General features: G+C 51.0%; 1 protein-coding gene across 1 annotated transcript in view; it reads left to right on the forward strand.

The window, feature by feature from the left end:
* Nucleotides 1-18,389, forward strand: part of Itga11 (integrin subunit alpha 11) — a 104,113-nt gene that overhangs the window by 67,571 nt on the left and 18,153 nt on the right. The window contains exons 9-15 of the mRNA XM_023712636.1: nucleotides 310-475; nucleotides 1,786-1,856; nucleotides 7,584-7,728; nucleotides 8,111-8,259; nucleotides 11,046-11,186; nucleotides 11,419-11,622; nucleotides 12,344-12,474. Coding sequence (XP_023568404.1) covers nucleotides 310-475; nucleotides 1,786-1,856; nucleotides 7,584-7,728; nucleotides 8,111-8,259; nucleotides 11,046-11,186; nucleotides 11,419-11,622; nucleotides 12,344-12,474 — 1,007 coding nt within the window. The remainder of the gene's footprint in view (nucleotides 1-309; nucleotides 476-1,785; nucleotides 1,857-7,583; nucleotides 7,729-8,110; nucleotides 8,260-11,045; nucleotides 11,187-11,418; nucleotides 11,623-12,343; nucleotides 12,475-18,389) is intronic.

The raw sequence follows: 18,389 nt of genomic DNA on the forward strand, positions 1-18,389 counted from the left end.
TCTTCTGTACTCAAGGTTAAACCCTGCTTTAGCGCTGATCAGGCCCAGCCTTGAAAGCTTGGGCTTGGGTTTTCCTGCCTTTGTCAGGAAGTTCTAGAAACCCCAGAAGCTAGAAAACACCCCCAAGCCTCACAGTTCCCAGAAGCCCAGGGGCCTTGTGGTACCCCTGCAAGAGACCTGCCGCAGGCCACAGAGGGGCACCTCGGGGCTGCTCCTGGTGCTGGGTCAGGAGCCACGGGGTGTAGGGTAGGGAGGAGGGCTGCGTCATGCATGCCCTGCTTTGCTGTCCCTGCCCCTGTTCCCTGGCAGGTCCTGGGCTACTATAACCGCAGAGGCATCAATCCAGAAACGTTCCTAAACGAAATCAAATACATCGCCAGTGACCCTGATGACAAGCACTTCTTCAATGTCACTGATGAGGCCGCCCTGAAGGACATCGTTGATGCCCTGGGGGAAAGGATCTTCAGCCTGGAAGGTGAACCCTGCGGGTGAATAGGGGCTCTGTGCCTGGACTTACAGAAGACAGATGCCATGCAGGAGACCCAGACCCGCACGTGGAAGTCCTGGCCAAGACTCCCGCTTAGTGAAAATACCAGCAACTAGGGGTTGCTTCCCCTGGAGGTGAAGCCATGGGCTTTATGAGCAGCCCCACGAGGTGGTGGTCCTGACAGGCTTTGCATTCTCTTTGGGAGGTGGGGCCCCCACACCTGGCAAGTGGTGGGATCTGAACCAGGGCTGCCAGCTTTGGCAAATATAAAATACAGTGCTTGTGAAGCAGGGGATGGTGGTGCATTCCTATGATCCCAGCAAGCAGGAGGCTGAGGCAGGAGGATAGCTATAAGATTGAAGCCAGCCAGGGCTAAAAAAGTGAGTTCAAGTCCAGTCTAACTGCTTAGCAAGACTATCTTAAAAAACCAAACAAACAAAAAATGCTTGTGACAAAACTTATACTAAAATATAATACACTGTTGATTTGAAATTCAGATTCCACTCGGTACCTTGTATTCTCTCTGGCAGCCCTAGTTTGAGCCTCCCTGGGGCTAGGTCCCTGTATCACTTGGCCCCTGTGTGCTGGTGCGCCTTGGCGCCTTCCCATTGCCTCGCTGGGACGTGCACAGATCCCACGTGCCCCATGCCTTGCTGCCCCAGCTGCTTCCAACCCAGGCTCGGGGCATCGGGGAGGGGGGCTATGAAAAGATACAGCGTCCCAGGAGATACGGCGTGGCTTTGACACCCACATCAGAGCTAAAACATCCAAGTCAGCACCTTTCTCCCTAAAGAGCCACCTGGGGTGACCAGCGCATCCTTCCAGTGAGCCCTGCTGTGGAGAGGGGTGTAGGCCCTCGTGGGGTTCCCTCTAGGGAACTGTGGGGTGATGGGTCTCCCTCCTAAGGGGTGTCTGGTGTTCAGAGCTCTCTGCAGGCAGCTGAAACCAGAGAAGGTACATAAGAGGAATGGACGAAGTTCAATTTTCCTCTCTCGCCAAGAAAGTCCACTATTCTGTGCATTTTCTTGAGTTCCCCTACTTCAGTGGTCATTCATGAGCCTGTTCCCTGAAGCCCGACTCGTCCCCGGCCTCTCAGAAGTGACCGACTCCTCAGACCACGCCTGGTGACGAGGGCAGGGCACGCGGATGGCCTGCAGGACTCCGCCTCAGAGCCCCCTCAAACCTCAACTTTCCCCGAGACCTCCCCCCAGGAAGCGGAAGTACGCACCGAGTGCTGCGTGGCGCTAGGCAGCGAGGCACTGGGCTAACGCCACAATGCCCCTGTGTCCCTGTTTTAGGCACCAACAAGAATGAAACCTCCTTTGGGCTGGAGATGTCGCAGACGGGCTTCTCCTCACATGTGGTGGAGGTAAGGGATCCCGCGCAGCCCTTCCTCTGCCTCTCCACTGTGCCCTCGAGCCCTTCCCAGCACCGTTGGCTGGAAGGGTCATCCCTCCTGGCAGGACTCCGTCCCCCTCTCCTTCATTCTTTCCTGGGGACTCTACCTCCCAGAATCCCCTGTAGCAGGAGGAGGAAAGTCAAGATCTGCAGCTTATTTATATCATCTGCCCCAACCTTATTTGGAAGAGACCGAGAAACCCATGCTCCCGCCTAGAGGGGCATTGACGGGCACGTTCCCCTCCAGCCCAGGGTCCTCTTCAGTCTACTGAGCCAGGTGCAAAAGCCAGGTCTGCAGGCACGGGGGTCGACTACACACACCTCTGCCTGCACTGTACCCAACATGGCCCAGGCTTGGCCCCGCATCCGCTCTGGGAGGGTGACCCCGGGCTCCAGCTCTGGTCGGTGGCTGCGTGGACCCCCTCTGTGCACGCGCAGCATTGGATCACAGGGTTTCTGGGTGGTCCGGCCCCAGACGAGGAGCCCCGATTTGTGTCTGTCCTGATGCCTGGGGCCCTGGGGCTCAGCGCCTCCCCTTACTGGTCCATATCCCACCGAGATGTCCTTATCCCATAGGGCAGGAAGCCTTGCGCAAAGTGTACAGATGAGGAAACGAAATCACAGGGAAGTTAAGTGACCACTGGAGGAAGATTAGTGAGAAAAAATATGAGCCCCTATCTGCCTTTTACACCAAGAAGCTGCTCCCTGAGACAGCGGGGAGCTCGAGGGTCTGCGTCAGAATCCAGACTGAAGCGAGGCGCTTGCATGCTGTGCAGCAGCCAGCTGGGCAGGAGCGCTAGCCGCACTCTTCCATCCCTGGCGATGCAAATGCAGTTGCCCAGCACAGGAGGGGCCCGGTGCCTGTGCGCAGCCTGTATGCCTTTCCTGGCAATCCCTGCACCTATTTCCTGCTCATAGGAACCCTGTGAGGTCTGTGGGAGGTGACAGTTACCCAGCTTGAGGTGACCGGACCTGCCAGGCTTTGTAGGGCCCGCTCCGTGCTGAGTACAGGACAGCAGTGTCAGTGCCCCGGGCCCTTGGAGCATATAGTCCCAGGGTGGGGAGCTGGGCACCAGGGTGCAAGAGCTTCCATTTGCGCGAGGTGAGACAGCACATCAGGTGCTCTGGCAGGACAAGCCCTGCGCACAACGCTGGCATCCTAGTTGGTTAGAAAATGCAAGGAGGCATGCAGTGTAACAACCTGCACTGGTCAAGTGCAGCTGAAACATCACAAGGAGCTGTGGGTCACTATCAAGGGTCCACGTCGGCAGACCTCAGCTGCAAGAGCGCGATCGAAGCTAACCTGAAAGCAAAGGAGCAGCGCCGTGGTGCCAAGCTGCCTGGCACCGTGGCCAGCCGTGGGGCTGCTGTTCTAGGGCACAGAGGTCACAGCCATCACAACAGCCATCTTGTCCCCAGGAGCCCCTCAGAGGCCCTGAGGCAGAGTGAGTCCCTGCTCCAGGAGAGACTCGGGTTCCCTGCTCCAGATGTGGGCACTGATGGCCTGCAGCAGCTGCTACCTGCAATGTGCCAGAGCCGCAAGCTTCCGGGGCCTGCTGGGTGACATCAGGAAAGTGTGTTTGCACCCGGAGAGAGATGCCTACATGGGAGGTTCCCGAGGGGCAGAGAAGAGGCCCGCTTCTCGGCACCTCCTTTCCAGCAAGAGCCAACCTGTGAGCCTGCAGGGGTTAAAAGCAGAAAAAAAGACCAGAGCCAGAATAGAGAGGAGACCCCACGACATCACCTGGCCACTATAGCACCCACGGCCACAGGCCACAGGTTGGTGAGAAAACTTAGAGCCACAAGCAGTCACAGACTCAAGTCTTCATTCAAAACAAAGAGTGCATTCTCCAAAACCTACCAGCCGGAAGGGTAACTGTGGAGCCCTGGTCAAGCTTTGGAACAGATTTTTAAGCCAATGGTTTCGTGAATGCAAAAGTCACTAGGAGTGGGGGCAGCTGGACTCTCCTAGCTGCCTGCAGAGGTGGTGAGCTCCCTGTCCAGCTGGGTAACCAAGCAGAGGCTTTATGCCTCTACCAGAAAGCTTGCAGAAAGGAGCTCTCCCTCCAAAAGGGAAGTGGACAGAGGAGCCTGTCACTCCAGGGCCTCGAAGCTGGATGTGAAGGAAGGAAGAGGATTCCAAGTACACAGTGCCCCCCAGCCATGGAGGGGCTCCGCAGCAGCCATTGCCATCACCCCTCCTGCCCCAAAAGAGGTGTACAGAAGGAATACACCCTTTTATAAGGGTGGATCTTGCCTACAGTAACCTTGGGCGCTCACCAACCTGGAAAGAGAGATCCTTTTCTTTCTCTGTAATGTAAGGGTGTGGCCTCTTCCGGCATGTAATGCTCAGCAGGACCACCCCATGCAGGTTTGGAGGAGGCCAATGTCAAGGCCTCCCATGTTCCCAGCCACCCTCCCAACCCCCACCTTGCTGGCCCTGCTGGGGATGGACAGTGAAGGCTGTCAAAGGTTGGAGCCTCAGCACTGTGATTTTTTCCTGAGTTCTGCATTTGAACTAGTTTCACACATCTGATTCAATTAAAAAAAAAAGAAGATGAAGAAGAAGACCTAGCTGAGCTCAGTGACGCACAGCTATAATCGCAGCTACTCAGGAGGCTGAGGCAGGAGGATTCCAAGTTCAAGCCACCTGCCGGTGTAAGGACCGCCAGCCCCACCTCCACCAGGCTCCACAGCCAAGCTTGGTAGAATCTGAGATCAGTGGAAGGCAGAGCTACTGGTGTCTGTATTCTACTAAGCCCATTGTGGCCCAGCTGTGTGGGCTCTGGCAAACCATTTAACCTCTAATTACAGACTTTATGAAGATATCTGAGAAATATCTGCAGAAATAAGGGATATTTTCATGAGATTTGGAGCTGAAAGTTCATTTCGGGACTAACCAATAAATCAAGTAGGGTTTGGTTGAAATCTTTCCCTAGCCCTGCTGTGCACCCACCGCTCCCTCAGTTGGTCCCCCGCCAGAGACCCCCCCCCAGTTAGCCTGTCCTCACCCCCATCAGCGCATCGCACCCCTGCCTTGCAGTGGCCTGGATGCTGTGGTCCGATTCTTCTTTTCCTGGGCCCTCAGTCTCCCCCAGATCGAGGAGGGGACCAGGACCAGCTACGAAGCACTGTGCTGCGAGTTTGAAATGCTACTTCTTATCCTAAAACAAGTGCTATAACTGAGGAAGCTGGAGTGGAAAGACAGAGAGAGAAAGGAACCCATGTAAAGGAAAAGCTTCAGGGGCCGGGGAGCTAGCTCAGCGGCATAAGCGCCTACCTGGCAAGCACAAGGTCCTGAGTTTAATCCCTGGTACCGCAAAAAAGAAAAAGAAAAGCTTCAGAGCCAAGGCTGGAACCCAGGAGCATCCGGCCCCGAGTCCCCTCTCTACCCCAACCCTGGGGTGTCTCACCCTGGGCCCGGGCAGTGCTTCTGGGCACTGGCACAGGTCACTGGGCCAAAACCAGCCCAGATGGAAGCCACTGCCAGGACCACGCTGCTTGGCTCGGGATCTGGCCTGGCACAGACGTAGGCGATGTGGTCAGAGAGGGCACAGGACTTGCCCAAGGGCACAGAGCAGATCACATGCTGAGCTGGGACTTTGATCAGGAAGTTGAGTTGTGCGGAAGAGAAAAATGCCACCAAATTCCTTGAAGTCCTGCGTGGGGGCTGCATCCGGTTCCACTCCTTTCCCTCATCTATCCTACCCTTTTGTCCCCAGAGCTGGGAGGCCTTTTCTAAGAGTGGGACAGGCAAAGCCACACAGCAAGCACAGGGTGCTGGAGGAGGGGGACAGGAAGGCCACCAGAGGGAACCTCAGTTTGTCACAATCTCTTCCTGGCCAGGGGACACCAGGCACTTTGTGTTTGGAGAAAATGTGGAAGAGCTGGGTGGGGGAAGCCAGGCACATGGCCAGCTGGGAATCACACAGTGGGGCATCCTGCGTGCTGTGTCATGCCTGTGACAGGTCTCCTCTTGGTGGGCTTGCAGCCTTGCAGACTCATTGTGCAGTGTGTCACAGGTCCCGGGCACACCCTTCTCTGGCCAGTGTCCCCTATCCTCTCTGAACCTCGGCAGCTGCTTTCTCAGGCCTGTACTGGGGAGCTGGCCTTTCTTTTTTTCTTTTTCTTAAAATTTATTTATCTATTTGGTACAGGGCGTTGCTATACAGCTTTGACTGGTAATGATCCTCCTGTCTCAGCCTCCTCAGTGCTGGGATTACAGGCATGCATGCCTGGTTTTGGTAACCAGCAGGGCATCCGGGGATAGAACTCAGATCCTTGCACTTGCTGGGGCAGGTGCTTAGACCACTGAGCTATCTCCCCAGCTCAAGCTGGCATTTCTGAACCCTTTGAAAAATCAGCTCTGCCCAAGAACCAGCAGGGTGAAGTGACATCACCTGTGGTGCTTTAAAAGCTCAACACAGGACTGCCTACTTGCTGCCCCACTCCTAGATGACCAGGCAACCCAGGAAGATGACACCTGCTGGCACCACCCTCCCTGGGACCCTGGTGTCGCTACTAACTCACCCTCTTGGGTCTTTTCACACCCCACTACCTTGTGGAGTTTTATCCTGGGGTGGTAGGGGGACGGGGCAGGGGCAAAGGGACCTAGACCTCAGGAAATGCCCTCTTCCTGGAAGGTGGAATGAGGCCTTCCAAACCCTGGAAAACAAGGTCCAGTCCTTCAGGTACTGGCTGTCTCAGATATGGCCCTGCCTACGGGTCTAGCCTCCTCTCCGGCCACTCTGACCCCTCACTCCAAGATCCAGCCCCACCCAGCAACTTTTAGCTCCTCGAAAGCAAAAGCTTTGGCCTCTTGCAGCTGCAGGGCCTTTGCACACGCCGCTCCTGGCCTTTTCACTCCCCTGAGGCTCCACTACACTCGCTGTCTGGGGTGGCATCACTTCCTCTCAACCGCTTCCTGAGCCCTCGCGCAGTCTGAATGCCCCTCACTGTGGCTCCCTGTGACTGCGTCTGCCACAATGTGCAGCTGCGTGTTTGCTCCACTTGCTTAGTACTTTTGAGCTCTGAGGGTGGTACGGTGTCCCAGTGCCAAGCCAGTACCTGGCAAAGTACAGCTGCTTGGTGAACTTATGCTGAAGAAATGAAGGAGTGTGGGCTTTGTCTTTTTAATTGACCCATATTTATAGGGTACAGTGTGGCATTTGGGGACATGTGTACAGGTGTGGGGATCAGGAGCAGGGTTCATGCAGGAAGGCAACTCAGACACCAAGAGGAAATCTGAAGGTGGTCACAAAAAAGGGGTGACATCCTGAAGGTTTTGTTTGTTTGTATTTTGTGGAACCGGGGATTGAACTCAGGCCCTTGTGCTTGCCAGGGAAGCGCTTATTCCACTGAGCCATTTCCCCAGCCCCATCCTGAAGGGTTTTGAAATCCAAGCAGGAGTGCAGGTTTGGTCTTGGCCTGGGACTTTATCCGAAAGCAACAATGGCATACCTTTTAGAGCTTTCAGTGATAACAATCAGCTGGGTCACACATGGCATAGTCTCACCACTCCTGTCCTAGAATGACCTCTTTTTCTAAATCCTGCCCACCTGGGGACCTAGTGGTGGACTGTTAGTGCTAAGGATGGGCTGGGGAAGGGCCGATCACAATAGGAATGAGCTTGTTCCATGGCGCCCCCCAGCGGTGACTCTCGGAAGGGCAGATCTGACTTGTCCCCTCCCGGTACCAGGATGGGATTCTGCTGGGTGCTGTGGGCGCCTATGACTGGAATGGGGCTGTGCTGAAGGAAACGAGCGGTGGCAAAGTGATCCCTCTGCGCGAGTCCTACCTGAAGGAGTTCCCTGAGGAGCTCAAGAACCACGGCGCATACCTGGGTGAGGCCTGTGGGGTACAGGATGAGGTGAAGAGCTGCGTATGTGCTGGCCTTGAAGGACAGCGCAGGCTTGGGCACTGGTGGCCCAAGTCGTCTCTCCCGCCAGCACCACGCCTGGCACATAAAAGACTCCTCATACACAGGTAGAACGAGGGATATGTGGTTCCCTGTACTGTGTGTCTCCATGGTGTCCTCAAAGCTCCCAGCCCTTGGAGGGACACGGCACCCATGGCGGGGTCCCCAGGACAGGTGCAAGGCCAGCAGAAAGCCACCCTCCTCTACAGCAGTGCCTGGAGGGAGAGGCAGCCTTCCCCACTCCCTGGGCCCTGGCAGGGTGGGCCAAAGACATGGCATGGAGACCAGCCTCTTTCCTCCCATGGCAGGGTACACAGTGACATCGGTCATGTCCTCCAGGCAGGGGCGAGTGTACGTGGCTGGAGCCCCCCGGTTCAACCACACGGGCAAAGTCATCCTATTTACCATGCACAACAACCGGAGCCTCTTCATCCACCAGGCTCTGCGGGGTGAGCAGGTAAGGGGCACCCAGGTTCCTCTCCTCTGGGAAGGACAGGTCCAGGCTCCAGGCTCCAGGCTCCAGGCTTCGCCCCCATGTGGAGCATCCACCCATCCATGGTGCTGTTGGAGGGGTCTTGGGATAGCATTCATTACTGCACTGAAATACTCTAATCCTGGAGAACTGGGGAGCAGGAGTCTCATCTGTGGGTCCTGGTCCTCTTGCCTCTGGGGCACTGGCCGCACCCCTACTACCGCTGTCGGCTCTCACTGGCCCTTTCTGTGGGCAACATCTGGTTATAGTCACACAGCTTGGGCTTCTGGGGCCCCAAGGTGCCCCGGGGCGGTCACACTCTGCCAGCTACCTTCCTGCTGCCAGGAGTTATGTCCACCCAGAGAGTGCCAGCTCCTTCCCTTTCCAGGGAGTGGTGTCAGTGTGGAGTGGACACATTCCCAATGCCACTGCCCTGCCTGGGTACGGTTTACAGCCAGATTGTGTTGCAAAGAGTCTTCTGTTGGGCAGTCATGAATATATATGGGAAAGCTATGCTAAGGAAAGGGTCAGAAGCCCAGCCTGGTGGCTCACACCTGTAATCTTGTGCTCCAGGAGGCTGAGGCAAGAGCTTCGAAAGTTCAAGTCCAGCCTGGACAACTTAGTGACTTAGCAAAACTCTGTCTCAAAATTTAAAAAATAAAATAAAATAAAGGGCTGGGATGCAGCTCAGGGCAAAGGTCTTGGGTTCAGTGCCCCGTGCGACAGAGGAAAGGTCTGGGAATCGCTGCAGTGGCCAATAGATCTTTGGTCCTGGGGAGCTACGTGGCCTTTCTAAGCCGCAGGTCAGGTTCATGGCTGGAGACAGTGAAGCATCCAGGCCTGGGAAGGGCTCTCTGGTGCTTTGCCACCCCCTGACCCCAGTGTCCCCAATCCAGGCCTGGCTCCTCCTGACTGGCCGTGTCCCCAGCACCCTGGGCCGGAGTTGAGCTGGCTCAGGGTCCTACCTCCCCACTGCTCCCAGCCCTCCTGCTCTGAGCTGCCACAGCCCCCATGAGGACCTGCTCCACCCTGGGTGCCTAAGTCCTGCTCACTGTGCTGCCACTGTCCTGCAGCTCCTTTTCCACCCCTGAGGTTCCAGCCACCACTGCCACCCTGCCCCCCTGACTGTCCCAGGTGGGCTCCCTGGAGAACAAGGCCGGAGTGTGAGAGCTGCAGGGCATTTGCCGATGAATCTGGCATTTTTCCTGCCCTATTTCACCCCCAACATCTGAATCAGAAACCCCAGTGCTAAAGGCAGCTAAATGCTAAAATGGATTCTGATCACTGAGGCCCACATCAGCAAGGCCACAGATTCAGGCCACTGTCTCTTCTCTGCTCCTTGATCCGTCTGCCCCTTACTGATCCCATGGGGACCATCTCTCCTCCCCTCACCAGGGCCCATTAGCTACTTTTTCCATCTGTATTTTGATCCTCCTCCGCAGATCAAAGTTTCTAACACTTGAGCATAGCTTTCCCCTGAAAACACCCCACTCTGTGCAGGAGAAGATAGGAAGGAAGGATGTGGAGGCCTGATGGGGATCGGCCTCTGGCTTGGGACAGTAACTGGAATTCTCAGGCCTTAGGATCCTCCTCTTGGAAATGAGACAGCCTGACTTGGGGACAGCTCAGAGCCAGAGCACTTGCCTAGTGTGTGAGGCCCCAGATTTGATCCCCAGCACACAGAAAAAGAAACTGAGACAACTGCAGGGAGCGGGTGCACCAAGGAGGGGCACCCGCTGTAGATTGGGGGGAAGCTGGGGGCAGCACAGGGGAAGCGAACTTCTGAGAGCTGAGAGGTGGCAGGCACTGCCTGTGAGGGACAGGGGAGACGGTGCACCTCATGAAGCTGTGCTAGACAGGGCCTGGGCGTGCGGCGAAGGCAGCGCTGGACCACAGGACTGGCCTCAGGGTTTGACAGAGGCCAGGGTGGGGACAGGACTCTGGGATCTTATCCCAAATGCAAGCGTACAGCAGGGACACAGCCGAGGGCCCTGGGGAGGGCCAGGGACCAACCCGTGGAGTGCCAGCATCCCTATGAAGGATGCCACTCCCAGGGGAGCAGTTGGGGAGCGGATGGGGTGGTGACAGTAACCAGATGGGATTTGCTGCAGGTGTGACAGGCGGCAGAGATGGAGCCAGGGACCTTCAGGGTTGTGATGGGGCGGGGAGCCCTGCACCCCTATGCAGAGAGGACACAGTGGTGTCCACAGCCAGGGAGGAGCTGTCATTCACCACCCAAGTCACAAATCAGGAAGACCTGTGACAGTAAAAGCCTAAAACCCAGCTAACTGCCCGGTGGCAGGCGCATGACTGGCACAGCAGAGCTTGCGCCTAGCTCGGAGCCCCCTGGAGTCACCAGGGGCCCTGCTAGAGGAAAAACCAGGTCAGGGAGAAAGGGCTGATGATACACTGTTCTGTTTAAAACTCCATACCTCACAGTCCAGATTATAAAATTCCAAGCAGACACATGCATGAACAGGCGACTTAGCTCAGGAGAAAGGTGAGAAAATGTCCGGAACACTCGCGGTAGCAGCGGCCGCGCACCAGCGCGAGGGGCAGCTTTCATTTTCTTCTTTATACTTTGCTGGTATTTTCCTCTTTTGTCGCTGTAATATATACCACTTCCTGCTGCAAGGATGGGAATAAGGGTTAGGCAGAGAAGAGAGGGGGACCCACGGGCCCCCGAATCCTAAGTCCAGCCTGGGCGGGGCTCCCTCCGCAGCCCGAGGAGAGGGCCGTCCAGCCCTGCCCTGTCCTGCCTTGTGCCACAGATAGGCTCGTACTTCGGGAGCGAGATCACCTCCGTGGACGTCGATGGTGACGGGGTGACCGACGTCCTGCTGGTGGGGGCGCCCATGTACTTCAGCGAGGGCCGCGAGCGGGGCAAGGTGTACGTGTACAACCTGAGACAGGTACTGCCAGCCGGGGGGCGTCGGGGGCCCTGGCCCCCGTGCTGGCGTCGGTGGCCACGCGGAGCCTGGTTCCCAGCGAGGCCAGCGCCTCCTGCAAGAGCCGGGCTGGAGGGCACAGGCACTCCTCTGTCCCCGGATTCTGGGGGTACCGCGGCAGCAGACGGGGGATCGGGACCCGAGCCCTGGCCGGGCCGCCTGAGCGCCTTCTTTCCGGCCGTGCGTGGTCTTGCAGAGCCGCTTCGCCTACAACGGGACCCTGAAGGACTCCCGCAGTTACCAGAACTCCCGGTTCGGCGCATCCATCGCCGCTGTGCGGGACCTCAACCAGGACTCCTACAACGACGCGGTGGTGGGCGCCCCGCTGGAGGACGCCCACCAGGGCGTCATCTACATCTTCCGTGGCTTCCGGGGCGGCATCCTGAAGACGCCCGCGCAGGTGCGGCTCCGAGAGGAGGCAGCAAAGGACCGCGCGCGGGAGCCCAGCCGTGCCAGCTCCGCCCGCCTGAGCGGAAGCTGTGACGCGGGCGTGTGGCGTCTTCCTGTGCCCCCGGGACTCCTGGCCGCCCTTGCCCTCCCGTGTCAACCACAAGGCCACACGCAGGCCCTGAATCTCACCCCACCAGCCAGCCTGGCGTCTGTGTATTTCCTTGATGAAATGCACCTGGCAACCTCAAAAAGCAAGCCTCTCAGGTTCTGTCCCTCGCAGGATCATTATTTGGTCACATATTTTATTAATAAGATACTTTAATAAGTATCCTAAGCTTTGAGGTGCAGATGGGTGACCTGCCAGTAACGTGATGTATGAACACTTTATGGAGGGTTGTTTTTGTTTTTGTTTTTTGTTTTTTCTCTTTTCTTGAGTGGGGGCAGGGGAGAGCAATACTGAGATTCAACCCAGAGCCTTCGCATGCAGCTGTGTCGGTATGAATCCCAGGCTGGGCCCAACGCCTCATCCTCCCACTTCGGCCTCCAGAGTGCTGGCAACTCATTTAAGACTCATTAATTTGCTATAAAATTTTAACAAAAGAATGGCTTTCAAGGTGCCGTGAAGGCCAGGCCAGCCGGGTGGGGGTCCTAACGGCTTCCCGCTGTCTCTGTCCTCCCTGCCCAGGCAGCCCCCACCCCCGGCTCACGCACCCCCCCTCCCTCCCCTGCAGAGAATCGCCGCTTCCGAGCTGGCTCCTGGCCTCCAGTACTTCGGCTGCAGCATCCACGGGCAGCTGGACCTCAACGAGGACGGGCTGGTGGACCTGGCCGTGGGCGCCCTGGGCAGCGCTGTGATTCTGTGGTGGGTCCCTTGGGTCTGGACTCGGTGGCCTCAGGGCCACCATGGGGCAAGGGTGTGAAGGACTTGTTTCAGCATTTCCATCCCTCATCTCTAACCGCGGTCAGCCAGACAAACCCCACTGTGACCGCAGGGCATCCCCGTGAGTTATCGTGACGTCCAGGTTCCTCTTCCAAATGACTCCTGGGATTTTAGCCCAACATAGTGTGTGGAAGCCCGTGGCCTTTGTCTAAAAGCTCTGGTTTCCGGGGCATTGTGTGTGCATGTGTGTGCGTGTGAATGCGTGCTTTTTGAGTCTCACTGAGTAGTTCAGGCTAGCCTCAAACTCAGAGATCCTCCTGCCTCAGCTTCCCAAGTGTTGTGGTTATGGGTATGCACCACCATGCTCAGCTTAGGGGTATTTCTTCCCCTCGGCTTTTCAGACACTTCAGGGGGTACACTGGACATCTTTTTCTCAAGTGGGAGGAACTTTTCTGTCCCCCAGTGTGGGATACTGTTTGTGTGACTCAGGGAGTTCTGTCCTCCAAAGCCCCTCGGGGCTCCATTGCAGTGATTTCTACAAGGCCGTGTATTTTGCCACACATTGACTACTTTTTGAGAGAAAACAAGTTTATTTTAGTCATTTCCATATGGCGATGAAGTGTATTTCATGACAAATACACTACCATAGAGAAAATTTGTAAAATAAGGAAAAACCTGTTCAACACTCCATCATCTTCACCACTGGTATTTGACATTTTCCTCCAAACTTAATGCCTACATTTAATTTTCTGTAAGTGTAATGATAGTTTTCATATAAATTTTATTATCTAAAGAGAATTCATAGTAGTAAAGAAATTTGATCCCAGGTACCACATGCCACACTGGCCTCGCCCCCAGGCACACTGAGCTGGCAACCGAGTCAGGGTGTGGTGGTGCACACCTTGATCCCAGCTCTGGGGAGGCTGAAAACAGGAGGATCACTACCAGTCTGAGCTGTATAGTGAGGCCCTGTACCAAATACATTAAAAAGAAAAAATAAAGAAAAGCATTAGTATATAGAACTTCACCAAACAAAACAATAGGAATTTGACAATGGTTGCTATATTGCATAATGTTGTCTTCAAATTACTTGTTGATATTACCAGATATAAGCATGCAAAATTGGTTAAAAAGAAAAGAAAAAAGTTATAAGAAACTAAAAAGGAAAAAGAGCCTGCCTAGAAAGCACAGGGTCCCGTGTTTGGTCCCCAGTACTGCAAAAACAAAAAAAAACAAAGAAAGAGAGAGAAAAAAAAAAAAAAAAAAAGAAAAAGAAATTAAAAAGGACAAGAACAGAAAAAAATTAAGCATCAACTTCTCCCCTCTGTAGACCAGCAGAAATCGGCAGTACAATTACCCAAGCCATCCTGCATACATACATGAACATACCTCTTTCCTCCCCCTCCCTCCTCCCATCCTTCTCCTTATCCGTTTTTCCTTCCCTTTAAATGAATTCTTTCCCCTTTCACGGTATCTGTCATACCTTTCAGATTTTATTTACTTTTTCAGGTTCTTGCATTAGTGAGACAATATGATGTTTGCACATGCAGGTATTTTTTATTTCACTTAATAAGTATGGTCTCTAGTTGCATCTATTCACCTTATAGAAGCCTCAAATTTAGGTAGGTAGATAGATAGATAGATGGATAGATAGATAGATAGATAGATAGATAGATAGATAGATATCTGAGTAATACTCCATTGTGATTAAAAAACACACATCTCCATTCCTCAGTTGATAGGCATTTGGGTTGTTTCCAAGATTTAGCTATGACAAATTTTATAAATATGGTGTACGTATATCACCGTAGTATGTTTTCAGTTCATTTGGAAAGATACCCAAGAGGGAAATAGCTGGGTGAATGGGACTTCCAACCTTCTTTTTGAGAAATCTCCACACTGATTTCCACAGTGGTGGTGCCAGTGCACATTCTGACCAGCAGTGGAGAAGGCTTTCTTTTCCCCACAGCCTCTCCAGCATTGTTATTGGTTGACTTCTTGATGACAGCCATTCTTTCTGGGGTGAGATGGAATCTCAGTGTCGTTTTAATTTTCATTTCTCAAGTTATCAATGATGTTGAACTTTTTTCAATATATTTATTCAGCATTTGTATTTCTTCATATGAGAAATGTATAGTCATCTCAGATGACCAATTTTGATTGGGTCTTTGAATTTGGGGAGGCCTGATTTTTTAAAACTCCTTATATGTTCTAGATAGAAGTCCTTTGCCTGAGGGATAGCTATAATTTTTCCCAGTTTGTGGGTTTTCTTTTTGCTCTGTTGGCTCGCTCGCTTTTTCTTTTCTTGTCTTATCTTTTTTCTTTTCTTTTCCTTTGTTTCTTTCTTTCTTTCTTTGGTACAGAGTCTCACTATGCAGCTTGGACTTAAAATGATCCTCCTGTCTCGGCCTCCCCAGTGCTGGGATTACAGACATGCACCACCACACCTGATTTCAGTGGCTAGCACAGCACACCTGGGGTTCCGGGGAGGCCAGCACGGCATGCAGTACCGGGGATAAAACCAGGTCCTTGTGCTTGCCAGGTAGGAGCTTAGATGGCCAAGCTATCTCCCCAGCCCCCATGATTTCTTTTAATGTGCAAAAAGTTTTCAAAATCATAAGGTCCCCGTTGTTGATTCTTTGAAGTACTTTCCATGCAGTTTGGTTGTTGTTCATGAACTCTTTACCTACACCTATGTCATTAAGATTTCTACCTACTTTTTCTACCATAAGATTTAGTGTTTGCTTTAATCTTTAAGTATTTGATCCAGTTTGACTGCAGTCTAGTGCGTGGTGATAGATATGGGCCTAATTGTAGCTTTCAGCATGTGGAAAGCCAGTTTTTCCAGTACCAGTAAAGAGGCTATCTTTCTTCCAGTCAACATGTTTGGCCCCTTTGTCAAAGATAAGGCAGCTGAGAGTTTTTGTAGTTGTGTTTGTACCTTCTAATCTGCTCCATTGATCCTCAGGTCTGTTTTTATGCCAGTACCACACTAATGTTATCATGGTAGCTTTATAGTATAATTTCAAGTCAGGGATTGTGATGCCTCCTGCCTTTCCTTTGTTGCCCAGGACTGCTTTTGATATTCTGGTTCTAGTTGAATTTTAGGAATGTTTCTGCTAGCTCTGTGAGGTATACTAATGATATTTTAATTGGGATTGCATTGAATCTATATAACAATTTTGGCAGTATGGCCATTTGCACAATGTTTCTTGCTATCCAGGAACAAGGAATATCTCCTTTTTCTAAAAATCTTCCATCTCTTTTCTCAGAGTACTATAATTTCCACTGTATAAATCTTTTACTTCCTTTTTGAGATTGATTCCTAAGGGTTTTGTTTTTTTTTTTTAATGTTATTGTGAAAGGTGTGGTTTCCCTATTTTCTCTCTTGGTTTGTTGTTTGTGTACAGAAATGCTATTGACTTTTGAGTATTGACTTTGTATGCTATGCTATTTTTTAAAAAAAAATTTTATTTATGTGTGTGTGTGTGTGTGGCCAACTCAGCCCACCAGGGGGCGGGGCTGGCTGGCATGTGGTGCTGGGGGATTGAACCGCGGTCCCTGTGCTTTGCTAAGCTTGTTCTAAGTAGGTGCTTTAGACCACTGAGCCATCTCACCAGCCCCTATGCTATTGAATTTGGTTATTAAATCTACACGTCTCAGGGCCAGGGAGATGGCTCAGTAGAATAAACACTTTCCTGGCAAGTACAAGGGCCTGAGTTCAATCCCTGGTTCCACAAAATAAATAAATAAATGAGTCTACAAGTCTCTTGGTAGAGTTTTTGGAGTGTTCTATGGAGAGTATCGTGTCATCTGCAAATAATGATAATTTCACTTCTTTCCCATCATTATTTATTTTATTTCTCTCTCTTATCTAATTTCTCTGGCCAATGTTTCCATAACTATATTGAATAGAAGTGGTGATGGTGGGCATGCTTGTCTTGTTTCTAATTTTAACATGAAGGCTTTCCTCTGGTACCACAAAAATCAATCAATCAATCAATAATTAGCATGAAGGCTTTCAGTTTTTGTCCATTTAGTATGATGTTGACTGTTGGTTTGTCATAGATGGCTTTCATCGGGTTGAGGTAAAGACCATTTATTATGATTTTCTGTAGGGTTTTTATCAGGAATGAGTATTGGACTTTATCAAAAGCTTTTTCTGCATCTATTGAGATGATTGTGTGATTTTTGTCTTGGCTCTGTTGGTAAGGTATATTACATTTATACATTTATGTATATTGAACCATCTGCATTCCTGGGATGAACCCCACTTGGTTGTGATGTACTACAATCTTCTTGATGATTTTTTGCATTCTGTTTGATAGTATTTCATTGAGGATTTTTGCATCTATGTTTTCATTAAGGAGATTGGCCTGTAGTCCTCTCTTTTTGTTTGGGTCTTCCTCTGGTTTTGTTATCAGAGTAATACTTGCCTCCAGGAATGACTTTGGGAGTATTTCTTCCCTTTCAATTTCACTGAAGAATTTGAAAAGAGTTGACATTAAATCTTCTTTAAATTTTTTTGTAGAATTCAGTTGTGAATGCATCAGGACCTGGGCTTTTCTTTGTTGGTAGGTTTTTTATTACATTTTCAATTTCATTCCCTGACATTGGGTTATTCAGAATTTTAGTATCTTCTTGATTCAGTTTTGGAAATTATATGTATCTAGGAATCTGTCCATTTCAGCTGTGTTTTCCATCCTCTGAGAGTAAAGATTTTTGAAGTAGGTATTATTGATCTGAATTTCAATAGGGTCTGTAGTGATTGTGCCCTTTTCATTCCTTATTGGATGAATTTAAATTTTTTCTTTCCTTTTATTGACAAGGTCAGATAGGGGTTATCAATTTTATTCTTTCAAAGAACCAACTCTTTGATTCATTAATTCTTTGTACTATTTTGTCTCCATTGCATTAATTTCTGCTCTGATCTTTGTAATTTCCTGCCTTCTTTGAGCTTTGGGCTTGACTTGCTCTTCTTTTTCTAGGAGCTTGAGGTGCAGTGTAAGATTGTTTATTTGGGCCCATTCTGTTTTCCTGATGTGAGAACTTACCACTATAAATTTCCCTCTTAAGACAGCTTTCATTGCATCCCACAGGTTCCAGTAGGTTGTATTTTCATTTTCATTTGATTTTAAATATTAATGTCTTTCTTTAATTTCATCTGTGACCCATTGATTGTTCAGGAGGGTGATATTTAATATCCATATGTTTATGGAGCCTTTGCTGTTTCTTTGTCAATAATTTCCAGTTTGGGCTGGAGAGATGGCTCAGTAGGATAAGTGCTTGACTGGCAAACGCAAGGATCTGAGTTCAATCCCTGGTTCTGCAAATAATAATAATAATAATAATAATAATAATAATAATTTCCAGGTAAATTGCACTGTGATCAGATAAATATGCATGACATGATTTTAATTCCTTTGCATTTACTTAGGCATACTCTATGTGCTAATATATGGTCTGCTCTGGGAAACATCCCAGGTGCAGCTGAGAAGAATGTGTATCCTGACATTGTTGGGTAGAACACTCTGTAAAGATCTATCAAGTCCGTTTCTTCACAAGTTCAGTTCAGTTCAGTTTGTTGAATTTTTGCCTAGTTGATCTCTCTTGGAGACAATGGAGCATTGAAGTCCCCCATTACAATTGTTATTGTTCATTTCATTTTTCATGTCTGTTAAAATTTGTCTTATGCAGTTCGATGCATATATATTTATGACTGCTATCTGTTCCTCTCCCAGTTTTCCCCTAACAAGTATGTAATGACCTTCTTTGTCCCTTTTAATCATTCTTGATTTGAAATGGATGTTATTAGCAACCAGAATAGCTAACCCTGCTTTTTTCTGGGTTCCTGTCACATAGAGTATTGTTTCACCTCCTTTGACTTTTTTTTTTTT

This window comes from Octodon degus, unplaced genomic scaffold (assembly GCF_000260255.1).
Source record: "Octodon degus isolate 3935 unplaced genomic scaffold, OctDeg1.0 scaffold00026, whole genome shotgun sequence".
NCBI lineage: Eukaryota > Metazoa > Chordata > Mammalia > Rodentia > Octodontidae > Octodon > Octodon degus.